This window comes from Podarcis erhardii (genome assembly GCF_964252035.2).
Source record: "Podarcis erhardii genome assembly, chromosome: 10".
In the NCBI taxonomy this organism is placed as follows: domain Eukaryota; kingdom Metazoa; phylum Chordata; class Lepidosauria; order Squamata; family Lacertidae; genus Podarcis; species Podarcis erhardii.
The window spans coordinates 61137258-61162409 of record NC_138500.1 but is presented as its reverse complement, the minus strand read 5'-3'; the positions used below and the strand labels follow the sequence as shown (position 1 = coordinate 61162409).

At 43.4% G+C, this 25152-nt stretch overlaps 1 protein-coding gene across 2 annotated transcripts in view; it reads right to left on the bottom strand.

Annotated features, from left to right (window-relative positions):
• Positions 1-4654: 4654 nt before the first annotated feature.
• The window catches only part of PLXNB2 (plexin B2), a 342708-nt gene continuing 322210 nt past the window's right edge, over positions 4655-25152 (bottom strand). For both annotated transcript variants that reach the window (XM_081877780.1, XM_081877781.1), the window contains exons 31-38: positions 24409-24493; positions 19656-19810; positions 17927-18087; positions 16158-16305; positions 14424-14488; positions 12203-12278; positions 10880-10954; positions 4655-7120 (exon numbers count right to left, since the gene is read on the bottom strand). In XM_081877780.1, coding sequence (XP_081733906.1) covers positions 7016-7120; positions 10880-10954; positions 12203-12278; positions 14424-14488; positions 16158-16305; positions 17927-18087; positions 19656-19810; positions 24409-24493 — 870 coding nt within the window. In that variant the 3' untranslated portion in view covers positions 4655-7015. The remainder of the gene's footprint in view (positions 7121-10879; positions 10955-12202; positions 12279-14423; positions 14489-16157; positions 16306-17926; positions 18088-19655; positions 19811-24408; positions 24494-25152) is intronic.

Here is a 25152-nt window from a genome sequence, read left to right as displayed (position 1 = left end):
TTTTTTCCACCAACAGTTGAATTCTTATGGAAGTATTCTGCCAGCAGTGGGTGTGGGGCTAGAGGAACTGGACTGAAGGAAAAAAACCAAAACAACAGATCCTCATCTGATGCTCCATACTTTCTTCCTGTTGCTCAGCTGGTTGGTATGCTGTTAGTCATGTAAGATTAGGCAGGGAGCCAGAAGCAACCTGGGGGAACACAGATTATACCTACTTCTGAATTTGTGGAAGAAAAACAAGCAGGTTTCTTGGAGATTATCAAAGAATGGGGATGTATAAAATACATGTACAAAATGCAGTTGAGATATGCACCCCCCCAAAGCCCACTGGGGATTGTGCCTAATGGTTGGAGAATGTACAACATTTCCCTGAAATATGCACATTCCCCAAGACCTACTGCAGATTATGCATAATGTAATGCAGTTGAAATATGCACAAATCCCAAATCATGATGGGAATTATGCATCACGGCAGGAGAACAGACAAAAGTTCAATCAAGATATGCACATTCTCCAGGAAATATGCAATTCCCTCTTCATGTATGTGTGCATTCTCCATGAGGCCTGGGGAATGTGCACAATGACCAGTCGCAATGCACTTATGCACTTTAACCGCTCAGTTTCCATTCCCTTTAACACTCACCTAATCGTTTCCCTTCTGCCCTGGCACCAAGGCTACTTCCTCCCTTCTGGGTTGTGTGAGGATAGGCTACTGCACCGCCGACACATATTTCTGCTAGTGCTGCATTACTAACACTCTCCCCTCCAGCCCCGGTATATTATTATTATTGCCCATAAAGGTCAAAATTGCCTCTTTTCTCTGGCACCAGGCTACACACATCAGCTTTGATTCAGGAAGAGAATGTTTCTTTGTACAGCAGGTGCTCCACATTCATAAAGGTGCAAATCAGAGCACAATCTAACAGCAGGAGAGGAGCAAGAGAACCGGCCAAGACCTATTTACAATGAGATTCCAAGAAAGACCCTCGAGGCAGCTTTGCAACTGGCAATGCCGCCGCGGCCACCACAAGCCTAGACGCAGCTGCAGGAAAACACATATTTTTTAATATCCCAGGGACTGGCACTCAGGCCACATAACCGCCGCAAGTGTGATCTTGTGCTGAATAAGGCCAAGCCACAGGAGAGAAAAGATTAAGAGTATCAAAGGAACACTTTTCTCCCTCTTTCCCTTCTTTCTTGTTACATGCTAGATTTAAAAAGAAGAAGGGGGGAAAGGAAAAGAGAAGGAGGGGGAGAGAACCATTTTGCTCAACATTCAATTTTGAGAAGAATTAAATTAGACCAAAACATTGTTTGGAATTAGAAGAGCGAAAAGGGGATTTTGGAAACGCAGCGTGTGGCTTGGAGGTATTGCCCTCCCCTCATCAAAACCAAGCCATATAAAGCTTTTTAGAAAAGGAACTATTACCGTACTCTTGCCTAACCAACGATTCAACTCTCTCCTTCTTCCGCTAAGTACTTTTGAGGTTTATTTTCTTTAAAGAAAAACTTCTGATTCAAAAAGCAATTTCTCCCACAGATTGTATAGAAAGATGTTAGCTGAGCATTTAATTCTGTTAAGCGCTACTGGGCTTTCCACGCCACCCCCCTCTTTCCCCTTTAAGATTGGCCATTTTGAAGTCAGCAGTGGCTGGGTATGAGTAGTCAGGACAGCAACTGACATACATTCCTTTCATTTGGGAATATATTTGCCCTCTCATTCAAGATCACTGTACAGGTCAAACTTAGCAGCATCCTTATTTCAGAGGACTGCAAGTTCCAATTGCTCTTATTTTTGAATTATTGATTGTCATTTACCTTTAGGAGAGACAGACGGAAATTAAGGGCACAAAAAAACCAAATAAATGCTGTTATTTATTCCTGTTTCTTTTTTAAAATTGGTAAAGACAGTAAACTTGAGGCAGTGTACTGAATGCATTGTTCATATAAATAAATTCCAATTTACATTCATATAAAAACCTACCTAGTTTCTCAGTCTTCTCCCACCCTTCCTCATTTGCCACCTACCAACACCCCGTCCTTACTTTGTTTTGATTTAGGGACACGGGTGGCGCTGTGGTCTAAACCACAGAGCCTCTTGGGCTTGCCGATTAGAAGGTCAGCGGTTCGAATCTGCTCAACAGGGTGAGCGCCCATTGCTCGGTCCCAGCTCCTGCCAACCTAGTAGTTTGGAAGCACACCAGTGCAAGTAGATAAATAGGTACCACTGTGGCGGGAAGGTAAACGGCATTTCTGTGCACTCTAGTTTCCATCATGGTGTTTCCGTTGTGCCAGAAGCAGTTTAGTCATGCTGGCCGCATGACCCGGAAAGCTGTCTGTGGACAAATGCCGGCTCCCTCGGCCTGATAGCGAGTGCTGCAACCCCATAGTCGCCTTTGATGGACTTAACCACCCAGGGGTCCTTTTTTTTTTTACCATTACTATCTGATTTAAGAGTTCTGAAGAACTCAAAAGTTTGCACACTATTTGGGGGCATTTCAGCTGGCCAAATATAGGCAGGGTCCTAATATGAATTTTCAGCTATTTGTACTAAAGCCCCAAATCTAGAACTGGGGTTTCAGACAGACTAATAAGGATTCTCCTTTCTACTGGACTTTCTAGATCTTTCCTTGCTGCTACCTCTGTGATGCTGAGCTCTCTCTCTCCCTCCCCCCATGCTAATCTCACGGCTGCATCAGTTACCGGTAACTGGTTTTCAGGATCTAATGTAAGGTTACCAGATTTTTTTCAATGAATCTGGGGACACTTTAATCAATTAATTAATTACTGCCCATTCGGGACATTGATGCTTCAGCAATGGCAGAGGGGTGGCAGCTGCCTTGACCTCAACTGCCATGTTTCCCCTTCCTCCGAGGCTTCATCTCCTTGCTCCATGAGCCTGGGCAACCCCTGAGTTGTTGGTTCTTCGGTGGTGGTGGTGAGGAAGCGGTGTGTGGTGGGTCAGGCATGGAAGGCGGAGAAGGAGGGCCAAGAGCGGAGGCAGCGGTGAGGCTTGGGCAGTGCGATACCTCCCTTCCCATCGGAGCAGCCCCAATCCCATTCCTACTTGTGTGCAAGCAGGAGGGGGCAGGGATCCCTCAGCTGGGAAGGGAGGCTTCCCGTTGCCTAACTCAGAGATCCCTGCCACCTCCTGCTTGCACACAAGTTCTGATAGGCAGCATGAAGCCTCCCTTTACAGCTTTGCTGTGGGGTTAGGGAAGGTGGAGGCAGCCCAGAAGCTACATCTTAGAGCCCCTGCACAACCATCATATGGGGACTTCTGAGCAGCTCCTGAAGCCAGCCAGAGCCAAGTGCTCCAGGCTGCTGAGACTGCTGCTGCTGCTGCGTTTCTAGGGGACATTCGATGAAACCCAGGGACATTCCAGGGATGGAATTTGTCCGGGGACTTATTCGCAAATCTGGGGACTGTCCCCGGGAAACAGGGACATCTGGTAACCCTAATCGGATGTACACATAAGGAGCGTCAGGATTTTAAGATTCATGTTACTTTTGGGAAGTGCTTGAGCATGATCAGTTCGTTCCTTGCTTCTGTCAGGCTGTTTGTCCCTCACCGGTCTCCTGCTATTATTGCAAAGGGAGCTTGCAATCAATAAATACACTGTCTTTCTCTGTGGAGCAGCAATGATTTGTGTATAAGAAAGGGGCCCCATTCTAATCTATTCTGATCTTCTGCAGCTTCTGAACTGTGAGGGTATGTGGAGCTTGAAGGCGGACTAGCTATTTTGACCTCCCCAGGCAAGAGATTGAGAAGTGATTGAGATAGGAGACCCTGGTGAAAGCTGGGAGATCAGGCCACTATGTAGGAAAGTTAATTGTAATGAGCTTCCTTTGGGAATACAGTCGTACCTTGGATCCCGAATGCCTTGGTACTCGGACATTTTGGCTCCCGAGTGCTGCAAACCCGGAAGTGAGTGTTCTGGTTTGTGAATGTTCTTTGGAACCCGAACATCCGATGGGCCTTCCACAGTTTCTGAACCTTGGTTTCTGAACGTTTTGGAAGTCAAACAGACTTCCGGAACAGATTCTGTTCGACTTCCAAGGTACGACTGTAGTGACAATCCCCACTCACCCCAAATGTTTTGTGTTGCCATTTTATTTCCTCGTTTGGATATTGTTCTCTCTCCTGTTTATTTTTAAGCTGTTAAGGCAGGTTAGCTTATTTGCATTGTTTTTATATGGGTTTATTTATTTATTGACATTCTGATTATCTGTCATTACTCTCTTTTTTGTTGTTGTTGTTGCCTTTATTGTTGTTCATTCGATATGCTGTGAACCGCTTTGAGCACCATTGTGGCAAATAGACAAAAGGATGGTGGTGACTGTTTGGGAAATCACTCTTATTCATTGGTAAAGCAAAGAGTTGGCCAGATGTTACCTGTCTTGGGCAGTCCCCTAAGTTTACTTATTTCTTTACAATTTTATTCTACTTTTTTAAAGCAACTAATGTCCTCAAAGCAGCTAACAGTGCACAGCAATATGATAACTGGACCCAAGTAGAATAAAGATACCCTTTAACTTTTAAACAAAAGGGGAAGACTTCTGGGGAAAAAACAAACTCACGATACACTGTACTGCCAGGTCCACTCAGTTCAGTCTTAAAATGTCTGAAGAACATACTTAGACAATTCAGATATTACACTTTGTGGAAAAAAGATTGTATTTGATTTACAATTCACAGGATTTACAAATAATGACAAGATAAAACAGATTAGCAAGTTTGGATACCTTTGCTGATCAGACAGAAGGCAAGTATAGAGGCATAATTTGACACAGAATTCTTAGGTAAAACTGATTCAAACTATTCAGAGTTCCTTACATTCCAGGTGTGCTGAGGAAGTGCATACAGATAAAAGCAAATGTTTAACATAAAAGGAAAGATACGAAAAGTGACACCCTGTTACTGCCTCCCTTTTTTTTTTACTTCTATCGGAATTCACAGCTGACTTCCACAGTAGCCATGAGAATCACATCGCTAGTGACTTGCTCCAAAGAAATCAGGAAGAGACTTACCGATACATCTGACGATGAACATGAAGGCAACAAATTTGGATAACTCCAGTACAGGGAGAGAGGTAGCAAACTGAAAGTCTGTTACTGTGTTAGGAGCCAAGCAGGTTTAAGGTGTCACAGGACAGAAAACACCAGAGCAACACCAAAAAGATAATGAGGGTTTTGATGGCAGTGCTACATGAACTGCCCCAGAAGTATGGTGAAAAATGAATCTAACAAAGATTGCTTTTTTTTTGTGTGTGCAACATAGCAATTTAAGATAACGTACCAAGCTTTATCAAATGGCCTGGAAGCTGACTAATATTGTAAACACACAATACATCTTTGACGAGTTACTTTAATTTCCATAGCTAAGTTAATGATGATTATTCCATCCATTGCAGCATTCCAAGGCTCAAGTGGTGTTTAGATTAGACAGGGCACAGGATTTCCTTACAATGAGTATTTTACATTAACAACACAGATTCCAACAGACAAAAACCAAATAACAATCTCCCTTGGATAGTGTGAAGATTTGTTTTTTTAAAAATCCTATGAACCATTCCAACAAAAGATATACATATTTGAATCATGTCAAACAGCACACTATTGGCAATAAGCTAATTACAGGCATTCTGCTGGTCAATTTTCTCACAAAAAAGTCATCAAACCACACATAAATATTTTTGATACGATTCTCCTTACAAAACCATTCAGATCCATATAATTAGTACAAGTAAGGCACATTAGCATATGTAATAAAACTATCATTTAAAAAAGAAAAGAAAAAAAGGCCAATTTTATTTGCCACGATTTCTGAATCAAATTAGAATTTGCCACCAGTACTTTCCATCAGGAATGAGAAGAGAGAGTCTTGCAACTCTGTAGGGAAGTCTACAAACTTGCCAGATCCAGATGTTTCTGGGTCTTGGATAATCGTGATATGCTACCATTCCCTTGCTTCCCCCACAACAAAAGCATCAAATTGCACTTTTATGCAGCCAAAAACCGGCTTTGCTTTGGCTGAACACAGGATATTTTCCCTCAGTGTGTGATTCAGAATTCACGTGGCAGCAACAGTGACAACAAGTGCGAACAATCACTTTGCTGAAACCTAGACAAAACCACTGTTCATTCCCAGCTGTTGCTTTGCCAGCGGTGCACTCGTTATTTGGAAGTACCTGGTAACCTTGGCGTACTGAGGACGTTAGGTACCCTGCATGCTCTGCACACTGAATACCATGCAAAAGTACTCATACATCACGGTTAAGATTTATGCTCTTAGGGGGACATACATGCACCTTCCTAGTTAAAGGATCAATCCATCCCAAATAATCTACAGTATTGTCCACTTTGACCCTGGCAAAGTGTGTAGGAGGGAAACAGTCACAACCACTGTTTTTAGCACTTGGTTTTCAGATATGTAAATATGTATAGTACCAAACCCACTGCAACGTCTTAAACAGAAAAAAAAGTCATAGCAAATGTGTCTTTCATTCTACTCATTATGAGTAGAACACAGGACAACTGGATTTATTTTTTTAAAAAAAAGAATAAGAAGAAAATCTATTTCCAATTACTGAAATTAAAAGAGGGATATTGCATTTATTTTTCCAATATGCTATTACTTTTCTAGTACACATATTGCTTAAAAAGTATAAAGAATGCTATAGGTAGTGAATTTAACTAGCGTAATGAATTCTAAAAATGCTGATGCTTCAAGATTGTATTATTTGATTAAATGAGCTATAACTTTACCCTCCCCCACCCCAGAGGACTTCCCTCATTTCCCACTGAAAATTCATTTACACACAACACAGGATTTTAATTAGAAGCATAATTTACAGTAAAAACTCTTTACATTACAGCTTTGCTATAAAAAAACCAAAATCTTTTGTTTTTCATTTAAAGTTGTAATTACACATTAAAAAATAGAACACTATTTCCTTATTAGGAAGAATGAATTTACACATCCAGATCAGTCTTCTTTATTGCAGCTTTCAAATCAAAGGTCAGTTACTTTATTCTCTAAAGCAGCTGCTATCTGTTGTAATCGAAAAGCAAGCTGCATTTTTTGTGCAGCTGGGTCCTCTTCCAGTGCATTTATGATCTAGAAGAAGAAGAAGAGGAAAAATCAGGATTCAGGCAAGACACACAGCTTCAGTTTTAGTTTTCTGTTCAGCTATATATTATGTGGAAGAAAATCTCATGGATTTTGAAGGGTATTATTTCAAAGTGTAGATCAGAAGCAACATTGCTTTATTAAGACAGAATAGTGGAGAGATTAAAGAGGCAAAAATCACTAGAGAGGGGGAAGGCCTGCCATTGCAGAGTCATCTCCTCTGTGGGTGGTGGGTACTTTGCCTGGCAGCCTGCAAAACCCTCAAATGCTTCCCACTGCCAGGAGAGTTGCAATGGTAGATTGTGGTGTGTGTGTGTGTTTCATTCAGATTGGTTCGGAAGTGAGCCAAGCCATTTTTTTTTATTTTTTTTGAGAATGCCTTGTGTAATGCAAACCCTTGTCCATCTCTAATTACAGTGGTACCTCGGGTTAAGTACTTAATTCATTCCAGAGGTCCGTTCTTAACCTGAAACTGTTCTTAACCTGAAGCACCACTTTAGCTAATGGGGCCTCCCGCTGCCACCGTGCAGCCAGAGCGCAATTTCTGTTCTCATCCTGAAGCAAAGTTCTTAACCTGAAGCACTATTTCTGGGTTAGTGGAGTCTGTAACCTGAAGCGTATGTAACCCGAGGTACCACTGTACCTACAGTCATACCTCTTGTTACGTTTGCTTCAGGTTAAATCTTTTCAGGTTGCGTCTCGCAGTGACCAGGAAGTGCAGGAAAGGGTTACTTCTGGGTTTTGCCGCTCACGCAGACACGGGTTGTGTTCTGCTCATGTTGCGAACGGGCTCTGGAATGGATCCCATTCGCAACCAGAGGTACCACTGTATTCAAAGATGAGCACCATTACTAGCCAATACATTTTTTAAAAGCGTGGCAAAAATAGGGAATGCTCCTTCATAGCTTGTGGTTACTGAAGTCTTGTTGTCTGATGGTAGCTAGTTTATCTTATTGATGATTGCTTTTGTTGTTTCACTGATAGGTGTGCCCCTGCCTATATTTTCTTGGCAGAAGAGGAAGTGACAACTATCGTGAAAGCTCTGAAGACTGCTACAGGCGTGGCCAACGGTTGCAACATCATGGCGCCCAGTATGAAGATCAGCACAGTAAGCCAGCTTCTCTCTCTTTGAATAATAGTCCCGAGATCAGGGGTAGGCAACCTAAGGCCCGGAAGCAGCCCAATCGCCTTCTCAATCCGGCCCGGGAATCAGCATGTTTTTAAATGAGTAGAATGTGTACTTTTAGTTAAAATGCACCTCTGGGTTATTTGTGGGGCATAGGAATTCGTTCATTTCCCCCCCTTCAAAATATAGTCCGGCCCACCACAAAGTCTGAGGGACGGTGGAGTGGCCCACAGCTGAAAAAGGTTGGTGACCCCTGCCCGAGATCTTTCGAGAGATAAATACCGTAATTTTTCACTCTATAAGATGCACCCGACCATAAGACGCACCTAATTTTAGAGGAGGAGAACAAGAAAAAAAAATTCTCTCCCTCTCTGTACAGTGCCTCTCCAGCAAAGCGGGAGGAGAAATGGAAGGGGAAAGCTGCACAGCGCCTCTCCAATGAAGCGAAGTCAGAACAGCAAGAGGGATCGCTGCGCAGCGATCCCTCTTGCTGTTCTGGCTTCTGCGATAGCTGCACAGCCTGCATTCGCTCCTTAAGACGCACACACATTCCCCCTTACTTTTAAGGAGGAAAAAAGTGAGACTTATAGAGCAAAAAATACGGTAGTTGTGGGTAGGCCTAGGTGATTTATTAATATATTGCCCAGGGACTGGTATGAGGGGCAGGCAGCGATGACAGCTTCACTTAGTGGTATATCGCTGGTGAAACCGCAGCCACTCCTGAGTCCCTCTGCAGCCGGGAGCTGGAGACAGAGGGAGTGGCCGCGGTTTCACCAGCGATATACCACTGGTAAAACCACGCTCTGCCCTCATACCACTGCGGAGGGAAAAGGAAACTGCATAGACAAGGCATGATACAGCTTGTTCCTCCCTCCCACTTCTTTAAAATGCATGGCTGAGGGGCATGCCATGGCCCTTGACTCAGCCAAGCAGTTCTGCAAAGCCCCAGACCCCACGAGCTAGCGGCGGGGTGGTGGCTCCGTTACAGGGTTCCCACTCCCCAGCTGAGAGAGCCCCAGCCCCGCTCCATCACACTCTTCCACTGAGGTGGGTGTGGCTGCATGCCCCTCAGTGGAGAAGTTTAAAGGAGCCCCCACCTTGCCTCTGGCTCACACAAGCCGGCAGAAGGGTGCCTCTTTCCTCCTGGGGTCGTTCACCCCAGGAGGAAAGAGGCGACGGGCCTGCACGGGCAAAGACAGTCAAATGCATGGAACCTGACAGGCTCCGTGCATTTGGCTACCGCAGTGTGGTCTGTCTTCAAGGGGGCGGAGAGGAGAATAAGCTCGCTCACTCCCCATGCCAACAGTGGCGGAGGGAGCCTCGCAAAGGACCCCCCCCCCAAGGTCCTGCTGCTTGTGTGCAACCAGCAGGGACCTCGGGGCTGGCTCAGCTGAGGCAGAGCAGCCTTCTCGCCCCCCCCCCCCAAGGAGCCCCAGGTCACTGTTGCTTATGCACGAGCTGCACGGACATCGGCTTGCTAAGTTGGGGGGCAGGAGCCTTTCTGCCCCCCCCCCCCAGCTGAGCTGCAGGCTGGGGCTGATGCAGCTTCTTTTAACATCGTGGCTTATTGCCAAACCGGGATGTTTGGCTGGTGGTAAAGCTCGGCAATGTTGAGTTTTCAACATCGCCAAGCCTTAGTAGTGGGGTGGGAGACCTGAAAAGAATGCCAATATATTTCACATCTGGCAACCAATGGGCCCCTCTGGTTTCAGATGGGTAGAAGAGTCTAAAAAGCCTGGGGACACTGTTTCACAGGCCTCTAGCAACTATGGTGGCTCATTCACCAGAAGTAATGTATTTAGTATTCTCTCTGGAAGTGTATACTCAATTCTGACCAAACTAAGCCTCCTATGTATATTTTGCTCTAGGAGGCCTAGTTTGGTTAGAATTGAGTACAGAGATAATGCCAAGTATATTACTTCTGGTAAATGAGCCACCAGAGGGCTGTGAAAAATTGTGCCCCGGGCTTTTTAGACTCATCTACCCAAGTACTGAAAGGGATGCGGGTGGCGCTGTGGTCTAAACCACAGAACCTAGGGCTTGGCAATCGGAAGGTTGGCAGTGAGCTCCCGTTGCTCGGTCCCCAGCTCCTGCCAACCTAGCAGTTTGAAAGCACATCAAAATTCAAGTAGATAAATAGGTACCGCTCCGGTGGCAAGGTAAACAGTGTTTCCGTGTGCTGCTCTGGTTTGCCAGAAGTGGCTTAGTCATGACCCAGAAGCTGTCTGTGGACAAACGCCGGCTCCCTCGGCCTATACAGCAAGATGAGTGTGCAACCCCAGAGTCATCCGCGACTGGACCTAACAGTCAGGGGTATCTTTACCTTTACCCAAGTACTATTGGTTGCCAGATGTGATTTCCCACCCAGCTCTCCTACCTCACTAATTTGGCTAACCATTGTTATCAGCACCACCAGTATTTTGGATTCTTCTAAGCAAACTCCAAAGATGTCAGCACCAACCTGCCCCTCCAAACCCCACATATCAGAAATACAATGCCTGTAAAAGCCAAGCACCAGGTAAGCTAGGAAATCATGAGCCCAAAGTCTATTAGCCTGTTGGCTCCTTGCTGCGGTGGCCCTTTTACAGCATAATAAAGCCATTCTGACAGTGGAAACTTACCTCATCATAGTATTTGTTAGTATACTGGTAGAGCTGGTGTAAAGCCACAAGGGTATTTAATGAGTCTGTGTGTGCCTATTAAACAAAACAAGAAGAAAAAGGAATGCGTCAGGGCACCGTCCTGGCTGCATACGAACTCCAATGAAATATATATAGGAGCACCAGACACGATGTAAATCCCTTTTCCATATCCCAGCACTGGTACGCAAATCTTTTAATAGCTGTCTGGCTTGGTGAGGAAGTGAAACTGACAATTTTCTGGAACAACCCCCTCATGCCCCCCCATGTCAAGGTCTCCTGCTGGATTTGTTACAGCCAACCATGCTGCTTTCCTCATCATAGAAAGCAGTAGTCTTAGCCTAGAGCAGGTTGACTCCAGATGTGTATAGAGGTCATGCGGGCAAATGCGCCAAAGAACACAAACTTCATCTGGTTAAGAACATAAGAGTGCTGTAGAATCAAGTCCACCAACATCTAGTGGCCAGCATCTGGGAAGCCCACAAGCAGCCTTCTCCCTGCTGATAGTCACCAGCAACTGGAGTTTAGAGGCATAGTGCCATCATGATGAATAGCCCTATCTCCTGTAAATATGGCTGATGCCCTGTTAAGGCCATCTAAACCAATAAAAATCATGAGAAGATGTTTAGACAAGTTCCTTGTGAGTTTCATCCTTTTGCAATCTCTTACAAAGTTTTTTAACCAACTGGAGTGAAGAAAACGAGACCGAAGCCTCCACATGAACTGAATTTTAAATTACTCTTGAGGACGTGCCACATGTAAATTCCCTGAAGGAAGCCAATTTGAAACTATGGTTGTGGCTTCTTTCCCCACGAGCCTTTTTTCCTCTGTGCCGTTTTATTCAACTAAGCTATTAGAAATCCCATTGCTTTTGTTAACATTGGGGGGGGGGATTACCCTAAAAGAATGTTTGAGCATCCTTTAAAATCAATAATTCACAACCAATGCAATAGATCATAATTGTATGGGAGAAAAGATTCCACTGGACAGTCAGAAGTTCTAATTGGACGTGAGCACAAAATGACAAATGCCTGAGCTTCATGCCTCTATAGTCATACCTCATGTTGCGTCTGCTTCAGGTTACGTGTTCTCGAGTTGCATCCTGCAGCAACCCGGAAGTACCAGAACGGGTTACTTCCAGGTTTCACCTCACACAGAAGCGCTATATCAAGCTGCACCTGTGCGCAGACGCGGTGCTTTGGCTTGCATCAGTTCCGTGCTATGGACGGGCCTCCGGAATGGATCCCGTCCGTAACACGAGGTTCCACTGTATTCCCAACATAAGATTTCCAATTTGATACTTACCCTAGAAATCTCTGCTAAATGTGTATTCATGTCCTGGTCACTCACTTGTACCATTTGGCGAATACCTTTGTAATAACTAGAAAAAAATCAACCAAAACAACAATTTTTAGTTGATGCAGTTCATCATTTTAAAAATGCATTTATGCTTCGTAGCAGTTTTATTTTTCTAATAACTACAACATCACTAGAGGTGCTCATGAAATTGCAATTTCCGTATGAAATGATCTGATATGCATCTCATTTCTTCTTTGCTTATACACACAATTGGCTTAATCCATCAAAGCGCTGCTACCATTGATTTCAACAACCCATGAGCGAAAGGAAGAACACACCGCACAACTTAGCACAAACTAGCAAAACTTTCTGTGGGCGTTTGAACAGATTAGATAGCGCCTCAATAAACATGGTTGCTTCTGCACTGCTGCCCAAATTCTGTCATGTTCAACAAGTATTACTGAGAACTGCCAAGGCTGGCAAAAGAGGAATAGCCAAGCAAATGTTCAGTGTTTCTTACAGTCTGATCCCACAAATGCTTCTACCGAGTTAAATGGAATTTAGTCCCATGTAGCTGTGCAGAACATTGCAGTGTTAGACGTATTGGGCGAGGAATTAAACTTTATAGTCAGAAATAGTTGGAAGTTAGGAAGTGTTACAACTGGAATCGAGTGTATATTTTCATCTTCCTCTTTAACAGACTTCCCCCAAATCTGCTTTCATCATTAATACTGAATTTAAAAATACACCAAAGCATATAGCTTTTGCAAGCCGAAGTATAACAGACAGCTCCAATGATCAAGCTTGAAAAATGTCACCAGAGACCTATACTCTAGCCTTTGAAAACTCATGCCACAAAAAAAAGTTGTTAAGCCTTTAAGGTGCTACAGGACACTTAGCACTTGTGAAATACTTCTCAACATTATTTCTTCAACTTCTGTAATGCAGTTCACTGGATAGGACATTATAAAAACCACACTTGGAAAGGGAGGGGGGAAGACTAGTCTGAAAAATTAAAGATCAAAAGCCACGAAATTAACCCCAGATTCAAAGGTTTAAAAATCATTTAACATGTTCATTAACTTGGAGAAAGCCTGTCACATTTATGCCTGATTTCGTTCAGTCTGATTAAACAGATACCTGTTTTGAAACTGCATATAAAGCTGTTGCAATATTTGATTTCATATCTGGATAGCAGGCAATAATGGGTGGTTATCAAGCCCAATAAGAGTGTGTGGAGCCATTTGATTAATCTAGGGTGAACCGGATTTTGTGCATCATTTCACAGATGTGTCTTGAAAAATTCAAGCAGATTTTTATTTCCAGTGACCCTTTTCTATGTACATTCTTAACTTTGCTGGGGGAAAATGCAGGGAACGTGTGAATTATATGTCTGTCTTTACCCTTAGACTTACTCCTCTTGGAACTCTCAGCACCGTATTTTTCACTCTATAAGACGCACCTAGTTTTTTAGGGGAGGAAAACAAGAAATAAGAAAGCAATGCAAAGCCTCCTCAGGAGCTGCATGCTCTTTAAAGGGAGTGCGGCTCTTGGGGGCTTTTCTGGGAGGGATAAAAAAAGCCAGGGATAGCCGCGCGAAGCCTCCGCAGGGCAGCGGGATGAAGGCTCCCCGCTGCCTTGCGGAGGCATCAAGAGCTAAGCTAAACAGCGAGAGGGAGCGCTGCACAGTGCTCCCTCTCGCTGTTCTGGCTTCTGGGATAGCCGCGCAGCCTGCATTCGCGCCATAAGACGCACACACATCTTCCCTTACTTTTTAGGAGGGGAAAAGTGTGTCTTATAGAGCAAAAAATACGGTATACAGCAATCTTCCCTCCAGATGTTTTGGACTGCAAATCCCATCAGTCCCAACCAGTACAGCTGATGAGAGTTGTAGTCACATAGAATCAAGTTGGAAGGGATCCTGAGGATCATCTAGTCAAACTCCCTGCAATGCAGGAATATGTAGCTGGTCCCGTATGGGGATCGAACCTGCAATAGTCCATTGGAACCAGACTGGAAAAGGCCATTGTGAAGGATAACATTATTATTGACAGAACCTGCATTCCTCCTTTGTCCAATAAGATGTTACCACTATGTTTACCACTTCATTTTCTACCCTGTCCGTTTAATACATGGGATATTTTTTAATGAACATGTTCTGAGGTGATGATGAAATGGAATTGTTTTCCCAGTGACAAAAGCCCAGGTACAATAACTCTTTACTTACTCTTCCACCATCTTCTTATACGTCGAGATCTCTTTTGCATAGAGTAACTTATTACTCGGAGAATCCTGGGAAAAGATGATATACACAGAGCTGAGTGTTCAAGTGCAGTTGGTGTGTTAGAGATTAATTTGTAGAAAATGCACTCATGTAAATAAAGTGTGTGTGCTACCGTAAACATTTGGAAAGCAGACTGTGGGTATGTGTTCGGTTTTGTCATATGTGAAGCTAAAAGGCCAGAGGAACCAGAGTCATGGCTGTCCAGATTGCATCCCAATCTCAGGCCACAGCATGAAAGTTGGTAGGAAGGTCTATGCTATTCCCCTCTCCCCTTGAGATCTCATAGCTCCAGGCCAATGAAGCTGTTTAGCTTCAAGGGCAGCCTCTATCCCTAGAGCCCAGAGAGTAAGCCTTCGGGTCAGTCCAGGACCCTGAAACGTGCTGGGGGGGGGGGGCAGTGTCTCCAGGCTGAAATACAACTATTCTCCTTCCTGCACCTAACTGGACAAAATAATTGAACCAAAGACCAGATGAATTTACAGTGGTACCTCGGGTTAAGTACTTAATTCGTTCCGGAGGTCCTTACTTAACCTGAAACTTTAGCTAATGGGGCCTCTTGCTGTCGCCGCGCCGCCGGAGCACAATTTCTGTTCTTATCATGAAGCAAAGTTCTTAACCTGAAGCACTATTTCTGGCTTAGTGGAGTGTGTAGCCTGAAGCGTATGAAACTTGAACTTGTAGTTCAAAACACAGCAGGCCATCTAGGGCCAAGCTATTCAGTGCAGAGTAGGTGAAAAAACAACCCACAAAGTTGAACAGCAAAAAAATCCTACACAGGCCTGAAGTGACCAATAAGTCACAAGTTGGGGATGGGACGCAGGTGGTGCTGTGGTCTAAACCACAGAGCCTAAGACTTGCCGATCAGAAGGTTGGCGGTTCGAATCCCCGCGACAGGGTGAGCTCTCGTTGCTCCGTCCCTGCTCCTGCCAACCTAGCAGTTCGAAAGCACGTCGAAGTACAAGTAGATAAATAGGTATCACTCCGGCGGGAAGGTAAATGGCGTTTCCGTGTGCTGCTCTGGTTCTCCAGAAGTGGCTTAGTCATGCTGGCCACATGACCCGGAAGCTGTATGCCGGCTCCCTTGGCCAATAAAGTGAGATGAGTGCTGCAACCCCAGAGTTGGCCACGACTGGACCTAATGGTCAGGGGTCCCTTTACTTTTACCATAGGTTGGGAGGGCAGGGACTGCAAAGCAAATAAGAGGGTGTGGGGAGAAGGCCAACTAGCCTTGAAATAGGGCTCTGACATTGCCTCGTCCCCACGCCCCGGATGCAGAGCACCTCATCTGCCTCATTGGCTGAACAGGCCACAATGTGCCCCTCTGGCTGGTACCAAGGCCGGCAGGCCTTGTGGATATAGTGCTGTGAACAGGATGATAGGAGAGACATCCATTAAGTTTCAAAAACCAACTTGCACCTTTAATAGATAAAAAATAAGTTGCAAACAGTAATCAGCTGTTATTCTAAAAGCAATAGAAAACAACTCTTTTGAATGTGTCACTAGAGATTAAACATTGAACTTTCACTGAAGCTTCGAAACAATATAATCATCCTTACAAGCAAAGGCAAAATGAACTGATCTATGCACTATCTTCTATGATTACTGCTTTGTCTATCATAATGTACTTAAAACGTTCTCTCTCGTGCGCAGACACAGAGCAGAATGTAAAACACTTACCCTGCTTAATTTGTGCTCTGTTCTTGTGCAAGCATCCATGAAAGTCTGTGCAATGACTGACAAGGAAGCATCCACTACTTCGTGAACATGAACATCGAAGATGAAGTGGGGGTTTTTCAGTATGTTTACCCAGAACCTAAGCGGCAAGCTGTGAAGCAAGCAAAGAAATAATGCAGGCCCTTATTAAGGAGTGAAGTTAAAGTGTAGAAAATGAGGCCCTGGCAAGCAAAATAGATTGCTCTGCTTAAAATTGCTGCAACATTATTTTCAGTTTGATTATATGCTTAAGCCACTAAGTGAATCAGTATCCACAGTGTGCTTCTGCATGCTACATTAGAAAACAAAAAAACCCAAAAAAAACAATTTGAGAGGTTTAGTCTAAAAGACACAGACGGCAGTCCCATTGCTACGTGCCCCAGAACCCCAAGAATGAGTATTTAGCAAAGCTGTATTCCTTTGTGGCAATTCCTATGCAACAATAAGGCTGGCGCTACTTAGTTGAAGTGGAGATCCTTTAACCTTCATGCTGTTGGGGTATATCATTTCAAATAGGAAAACTCAGATTCGGGAAGAACAGGGAAGCCATCCTTGTAAACATCAAAAAGTAAGGCTGCCACATATATCTCTGTACGTTTCCTACCTATTCTGTCCTCCCACCTATCTTTTTCAGGGCTGGGAACACTTTGCAACTGGCTCTGTTTTAAAGCTTTCATCTTTCTCCCTCAGCAGCTTTGTTAAGGCATTCTGGCATTTCCCTTCATTTTAAGGGTTGCTGCCCCAGTTTTAGAGGGCTGTGTTTGGGCAATATACGCAGAAAGAACAGCTGCTTGAAACAGTGTCTATTATCCAGGAACCATCTATTATAGACAGACAGATAGAGACAGACAGACAGACAGACAGACAGAGTGTCCCATTTTCCAGAGACAGTCTCATATTTACAGAAGCCATCCTGTAAAAAGCCACTTTTCCTTAGGACGTTCCTATTTTCATCGGAGAAATGTTGGAGGGTATGGAGTTACGTGATAAGTAACTATACATCCTTTAGAAGACACCTAGGCAGCCTTGTATAGGGAAGGTTTTTTTTTACTGTTTACTGTTTTATTATGTTTCTATATATATGTTGGTTAGGGACGCGGGTGGTGCTGTGGGTTAAACCACAGAGCCTAGGACTTGCCGATCAGAAGGTCAGCGGTTCGAATCCCTGCAATGGGGTGAGCTCCCGTTGCTCGGTCCCTGCTCCTGCCAACCTAGCAGTTCAAAAGCACGTCAAAATGCAAGTAGATAAATAGGTACCGCTCCGGCGGGAAGGTAAATGGCGTTTTCATGCGCTGCTCTGGTTCGCCAGAAGTGACTTAGTCATGCTGGCCACATGACCCGGAAACTGTACGCCGGCTCCCTTGGCCAATAAAGCGAGATGAGTGCCGCAACCCCAGTGTCAGCCACGACTGGACCTAATGGTCAGGGGTCCCTTTACCTTTACCTTTATATATGTTGGAAACCACACAGAGTGGCTGGGGCAACCCAGTAAGATAGACAGGGTATTATTATTATTATTATGATTAATAGAATATATTTTCAGCAGAGAAATGTTGGCGGGTATGCACACACACACAGCTTCTGCTGAGAGCTCTGAGTGAAATGTGGCCTTTCCCCTTCCACATCTGTTAAAGAGAGAGCCCTGGCTTACAGCAATAAAAAGCAATGTTGCTGGTGAATGAATGTATCGCCTTCTTCAGCCACTTCTCCCCACGAACCCTGAAAGTTCATACCTGTTCGTTTTCCAGATGTGGATAGTATCGTCATCTTTGATATCATGCTTTTCCGCTTGCTCATCAAGAAAATCAAAGAAATATTTCACAGCTGGTGGCACAACATGCTTTGAGTCAAGTACGCTGTGAAAAAAGTTATCTACAAACTGCTGAAGTGTACCCTGAAGAAGAATTAAGGGTGGGGGGAAGAAAACATACATACATGCATTAAAAATTCAGGTTATAGTGCAAGTGTAGCATTTTCAAGGATATTATTTCAAATTTACAAGAATGCTTTCTAAACTGATTTATAGTCAACTGTACAGGCCTCCGTCCCAAGTGACCAAGGAATCACAATAGCTTGAAGTGCAGCATTTTTCATCTCTAAATGGGTAGTAAATGCTCTTATGAACATCATGAAATGAACAGCCATAAGAAATGGTCCAGGGAGCTCCGGAAACACGATTCTCTACTCTGTTTTAAAGAGGTGGGGATTTCAGTATTGTTGCTCAGGGAAATGCAAAAAGCCCAACTCTGAAATAGATGGACAAGTATAGGAGGGAACTGATGGTGGAGTAATGCACTTATAATTATGCTTCCCAGATACATTCTGGTAATTACTGGCATGGACTTTTGTGATTTAGTAACCTAATTATAATAAAGCCTTGCATTTATAGTCTCTCGTTCGTGGTTTAACACGAGGAAACTACTTTTGGATTTTAACCTTATGCAGAGCATGCAAGATCCCAAACTGCTTGCCACAGGATATAAATGTGTTTATGGGAAGGGGTGGGTTATGGGTTTGTTTTGTTCTTGTTTTTAATTATGCATTTGGATTTTTATTTTGTATTTTTATGCTGTGAACCGCCCTGAGGTCTTCAAATGAAGGCAGTATGCAAATATAACAATAATAATAATAATAATAATAGGAATCTGGTTAGCCCCCATAAGAACAGGTTGCTGGACTAGAGATGAGTCTGCTCTAATCGATCAGGGCTCTTGTCTTTTTAGGTTTCATTAATTCCACACAGCTTTGCTTTAAGGAAGTTCACGCAATCTGCAGAACACATTTCCCCACCAGCCAGATGTTTTCAGATGGTGGCAACAGTGGAAGTCAATATGGACAGCTCACATTTAAGGCTACTAGAGGCAGAAATGCAAATTAAATGTCAAGTTGGCTTTGTTATGCTTTGAGTTTAACATAGAACAGCACTGAGCTCACCGCACACTTGTATTGCGTTTAACTTCTCTAAGCTCACAAGCTAGCAGGCCACTTAGTGTTAGAAGAAGGAGAAGCACAGCCACTGACAGGGGCATGAAAGGGGAGAGGCGTAGTGTCAGTGCAGGCAAATAGAACAGTGGCTGATACGTGTTATGCAAATATTTATACATCACAGAAACTATTTGGGAAATATTGTGACTTCCTCATTCTGTGAAAAATCAAAGCACGATAAGCTATCTAGCTCTGAGGTGCCTCAGGAATTGTCATGTTTCAACCGTTGTATGTGCTGGCCAATTTATGAAGAAAATCCTGGGTTTCCACCTCTAATGTCTCCAACAATAAAACACAAAGTGTATTATTTATGTAACTAAAAATACAGACTCATAAACACAAGAGAAAGCTATTGTTTTTAAATTAAATCTGAGCCCTAAAGAAGGATTCCACACAGTGTTACTATTTACACTTAACACCCCAAATTACGAGTTCCTCCTAGAGTTGATGGCAATTAACTTGATGTCTCCATCTTACCTTCACAGAGAGGAGTCTCGTCAGGTAGATTTCTGTAATAGCTTTGGTTCTCTCCTTCTCTTTCATGCTTCCTCTTTTTGATTTGCCTTCATCAACTTCATCTGCCGGCCGAACTAGATGCCAGATCTTATTTTCCTCTTCCAACAATGCACGCCCTGAAAATAGCAAAAGCGACACATTTCAAAATAATCACATTAAAATTAAATCCACTGGCCGTGCGCCGATTGCCGTGCCATGAATCATGTGCCAGAGGACTGTGACTAATCTGCATATTTAGTTGCCTGTAATTAATATTATTTGCATTTCATAAACATGAAGGTGCCGAACTAACAAAAGTGCTGATGCTTTTCTTCAATGCACTTGCTCAGGTCTTATTTGCCAAAGCGAAGAAGCCGAGTTAACCTTATAAAAAACAATGCTTTAAAACACAAGTGCAGTCTACTAGAGCTCCAGGGCAGAATTGCAACTCCTGTACAGGCTTCTAAATGAGTGGGAGCTTCCTATTCACAGCAACAATAAGGAATTGTCCATTTATCTAATGGGATTTGGAGTGTGGCACATTCAGCAATATCTATGTACAGTGGTACCTCGGGTTACAGACACTTGAGGTTACAGACGTTTCAGGTTACAGACTCTGCTAATCCAGAAACAGTATCTCGGGTTAAGAACTTTGCTTCAGGATGAGAACAGACCGCGCACTTGTGGCAGCGGAAGGCCCCATTAGCTAAAGTGGTACCTCAGGTTAAGAACAGTTTCAGATTAAGAACGGACCTCCAGAACGAATTAAGTTCTTAACCCAAGGTACCACTGTATATGATGTAGAAACTGTCCCTACTTGCTTGTCCCATGTGTGCATCAGAATTCTGCATAACTCTAAATTCTATTTTAGCGTACCAGAACTTTCCCCTCCTAGGCATGTTTTCCCTCACTCTCTTTTCCCTACGAGGCATGCTTTCAAATTTTAACCATTTCCAGGGAGGTTGAGATGTTGGCCTGTTGCGGAGAAGCATGGGGAAGGCAGTGCTGTGCGGCATGTGGTGGTAGAGGCAGCCCAACACTTCTGCAGTGACACACCACACTGAGCTGCTCACTGTTGCGATGTATGGAAGCCCCACATGAAGCACTCGGGAGTCAAGCTGTATTTTAAGTAGGGCTTTATTCCAGTTGCAGTCTTGCAACATCATAAAGCAGTCTTCTTAAGTCAACTGTACCTCTTTATATGAGTTGGCTATAGACCAACGAGGCAGCTCCCCACTCTCATGACACTGACTCATCACGTAGGGCTGTGACGCGTGTCCTGGGGGCATGGCGCCTAGCGCAGGCAGGGGGGCAACTGCAATGGTACCCCACCGGGATCACACTGCCGGGGGCGGTGCATTCCTCCCACACTCCTCTTCCTCCACCAGTGGCTGTTCCCCAGACTCAACTCTCAGGCCCTGGACTCTTGGCCTGGTGCCCCTGAGAGCCCAGCACCCAGGTGCCCCATACCCCTAGCACCTATGGATAAGACGGCCCTGTACCCACAACACTCCAACGGTAAATGCCAATAACCCATCCAGGCCACCTCACTGACTGCTACTGGATTTACGGGGGAGATGGAGATGCCAGCTAGGTTTCCTCTTCAAATCTCCTATCAGACAACATTAGAAAAGCTGCTTTCTCTCAGAATCACAGTACACAACATGGTGATAATACCAATCTTCCTTACAAAGATATAGGCTACCAATGTAATGTACGTGAAGCATTCTGAGCACCCCAAAGCGCTACACAAAATACTTGCTTATTACTGCCAATGTAATAAAGAGCATTGGCAGGAGAAGGAATTCGATGAAAGTCCAGACTAACCAATCTTTATTTGTGAACTGAGATGAAAAAATAAAATAAAAAATCGGGATAAATCCAACTAATTTCTTTCCAAGTCCCACTGAAAAGAACAGGAATGCCACAGGAGTTGCACATTTGTGAAACTCCCATTCATTCCATCATGTCATTTGGCAATGTGAAATTTTACTGCACTTAATTCTCTAGACTTTATAATCAATTAACACATCACTGTCTAGAAAAAGAAAGAAAGAAAGAAAGAAAGAAAGAAAGAAAGAAAGAAAGAAAGAAAGAAAGAACTATTTCTAAAGGATTTGGACATCATTCCACATTTTTTGGAAAGAGATGTAAACCCATTCTCTTTGTATATTATTAGTGGAAACCAACTTTTAAAAGTCTAGGTTCATATGAAATGACTTCAATAAAAACAGCCAAACCTAAAAATACAAAAGTCCTTTTCAAGTCATTTTTTTTTTGTAAAATTGGCAGAGGTGGGCTCTGTATTCAGGCCTCATAACAGCATGTTGCTTCTTTTTCTGGGGTGGGGGAACATTTCTTCTCTTTTTACGCAACAAAGAACTCCACAAATCATTGTCGGTTCAAGCTCTAGCTCTCCACTGGCTCTCTAACATTTTATAGCTTTCCAAATAAACAAGCTGGCATTGGATAATTCTAAGAGACCTAAGCACTAATGAAAAGAAACATTAGCCAGGAATGAAATATTACCTTTCCAGAATTCCCCTGAAAGCTATTTCCTGTGCAAAAAAAGGGCACTGAGTGGTTGGAAGCCTTCATCTTTGAAACTCAATAGATCATTTTTGCTACCTGATACAGCTCTCAGCATACATGTTATCAGAATTTCCTGCTTTTAGTCTATCGCTAAGTAGATCCTGGTTCAAACAGCCTCTTGGTTTCAAGCTATATTTTCATCTGTACATCTATACACAAACCCAAGAAACCTACTTTTTTCATTTTCAATTTATTTATGTAACCCACAAAGAATAGAAACTTTAAAAAATTGATTGACAAATTCTTGAAAGCTTTTATCATCAATTTGCATTTAAGCAACCACATTTAGGAAGCAGTAACACATAAAAAAACAACCAGGCAACTGCTTTCATCAAAGAACTGAAATGCTATTGACACACCATTTCCAAAGAACCTTTAGTGAGAGTGCCCTGTATCCAACTTGTTCCCTGTCATGGTAGGAGCCAGAGGACAAAAAGCCTCATCATATTGGGTCCCAAATAAGGAATGAATGCTAATATCCAATATTCCGGGCTTTGCCCACACAGAAAACCCCCCACAGATGTTGAAAATGCAGATTTATCTGACCAACAGGCTTAAAACTCAGCCTGCTTCCCATTGACAGACACCAGGACAAGGAACCTACTGGGATGCATCACAAAACACACTGCCTATTTCTGCACAGGTTGTGCATTTAAATTCCATACCACCAGAGGAATCATGTAGTCTCTGGTCTAAAGAATGATGCATGTGTCAAAGGCATGACTTATTACAGCCCAAATCAGGACCGGCCCTATCGTTATGTGGGCATTGAATCTAAGGAGATGCCTTGACTCCAGTTCCACATAAATGTATTTCCTTTACTTTCATAGGTAAAGGGACCCCTGACCATTAGGTCCAGTCATGGACAACTCTGGGGTTGCGGCACTCATCTCGCTTTATTGGCCGAGGGAGCTGGCATACAGCTTCTGGGTCACATGGTCAGCATGACTAAGCCACTTCTGGCGAACCAGAGCAGCGCACGGAAACGCCGTTTACCTTTCTGCCAGAGCGGTACCTATTTATCTACTTGCACTTTGATGTGCTTTTGAACTGCTAGGTTGGCAGGAGCTGGGACCGAGCAATGGGAGCTCACCCCGTCACGGGGATTCGAACTGCTGACCTTCTGATTGGCAAGTCCTAGGCTCTGTGGTTTAACCCACAGCGCCACCCGCGTCCCTTTTATTACTTTCATAGGAAGTAATAAAAGTAGTGCCCTTGGGGAATGCATGTAGTTAAAAGCTACACCTACTTCCTTCCCCTCAGCCTAGGTTAGCACAACCTTCACTAGTGTGGGTATGATTATAATGTCCATCAACACAGAGCTTAGTATAAGACACATTGCAGTCCCCAGGAGTTGACACAGCCCAAGTCTTCATAACGCTGAATATTTCAGTGATATTTTAATAGCTTCAAAAACTAAATGGGCAAAAACAGAGTGCCTGTACATGGACACAAATTTCTAGCCCATTCTATCATGGGCCTAATGAATGCTAGAAGCATCTGATGCTGAGCATGGATGATGCTAAACTGGAAAGACTCTAATTAGTTCCATGAATGAATATCCACTGGAATATCCCTTGAAGAATGTGATATGAAATAGTAATACAGTGGTACCTCGGGTTAAGAACTTAATTCGTTCTGGAGGTCCATTCTTAACCTGAAATTGTTCTTAACTTGAGGTACCATTTTAGCTAATGGGGCCTCCCACTGCCACAGCGCTGCCGCTGTGCAATTTCTGTTCTCATCCTGAAGCAAAGTTCTTAACCTGAGGTACTATTTCTGGCAAATGTTTAAAAAACCTCCACAAAGGCAGGACCATTTAACAGCATGCAAATATCTGAATGCTGAAGCTGACGTGTTTAGGAAGCACATGGTAAAAAATGGGCACAACTGGTGGAAAGAGAAAATTTAACTAACTAAAAAAAATCAATATCCTTAGAACTTATGTTAAGTAATAGAATGATCTCTTAACAAGGTACTATTGGCAATCATGAAACCACTCTGCTCCTGCAAAATACAGCTTTAGCAAAATACAGCTTTAGCCACGAGGGCCAAATCAGAACACGGCAACATTAGCATTACCCACTGGTAATATGTTGAGTGCTCTTCTGGAGCCTTAAGAGAAGCAACAGATCATACTCACTTTCCTCTGGCATGTCTTGCTGATGGTCCTCTGGCTGTTGGGAGACCCCCATTTTTGACAAGATGAGAGTAGCACCATCCCGTACCTTTAACAAAATACACAGGAGGGAATTGCTAAGAACATCCAAAGTAAATCTTACTTCTGCAAAACATCTACTTCCTATTCAAGATGTACATAAAATGTGTGTGTGTGTGTAGAATCAATTCACTATCCCTCACAAACTCATTCCTTTCCTTACATCATTTCAGATTGTTCGTTAAGATGTCCAAATGGAGCACTTTCAGACAAAAAGATTTATTCCTTCATTTCATAATGGAAGGGGCACTCCAGATATACCTCCATTTGTGTACATGAAGCTGTGCCCATGGGAAAGATGATGTCAGAGAATCAAGTGTTATAATCTAGTGACTATTTTTTTAAATAATAAGAAAAATCCATCGCACTACTCAAAATTCAGTCTTTCAGATTCTCTGAACTACGGGAAACTGAAACTCACTAAAGAGCAGAGAAGATGCATTGCATTTGTGAAGTATGAAAGTGTTACGGGAAGCGCATCTTGCCTTGGGCATAATTGACAGTCAGTCTTGAGTACAGGCAATATACAAAGCTGACTTTTATCCCGAGCAAAGAATATGCCTCGGTTTCATCTTGTCCTCCTAACTGATGAGGCACTCCATAATCGCCCAGTTGCAGCAAATGCCAACGTATTTTTGGAACCTTTTAGGATTTATAGTCTGGCCTTTA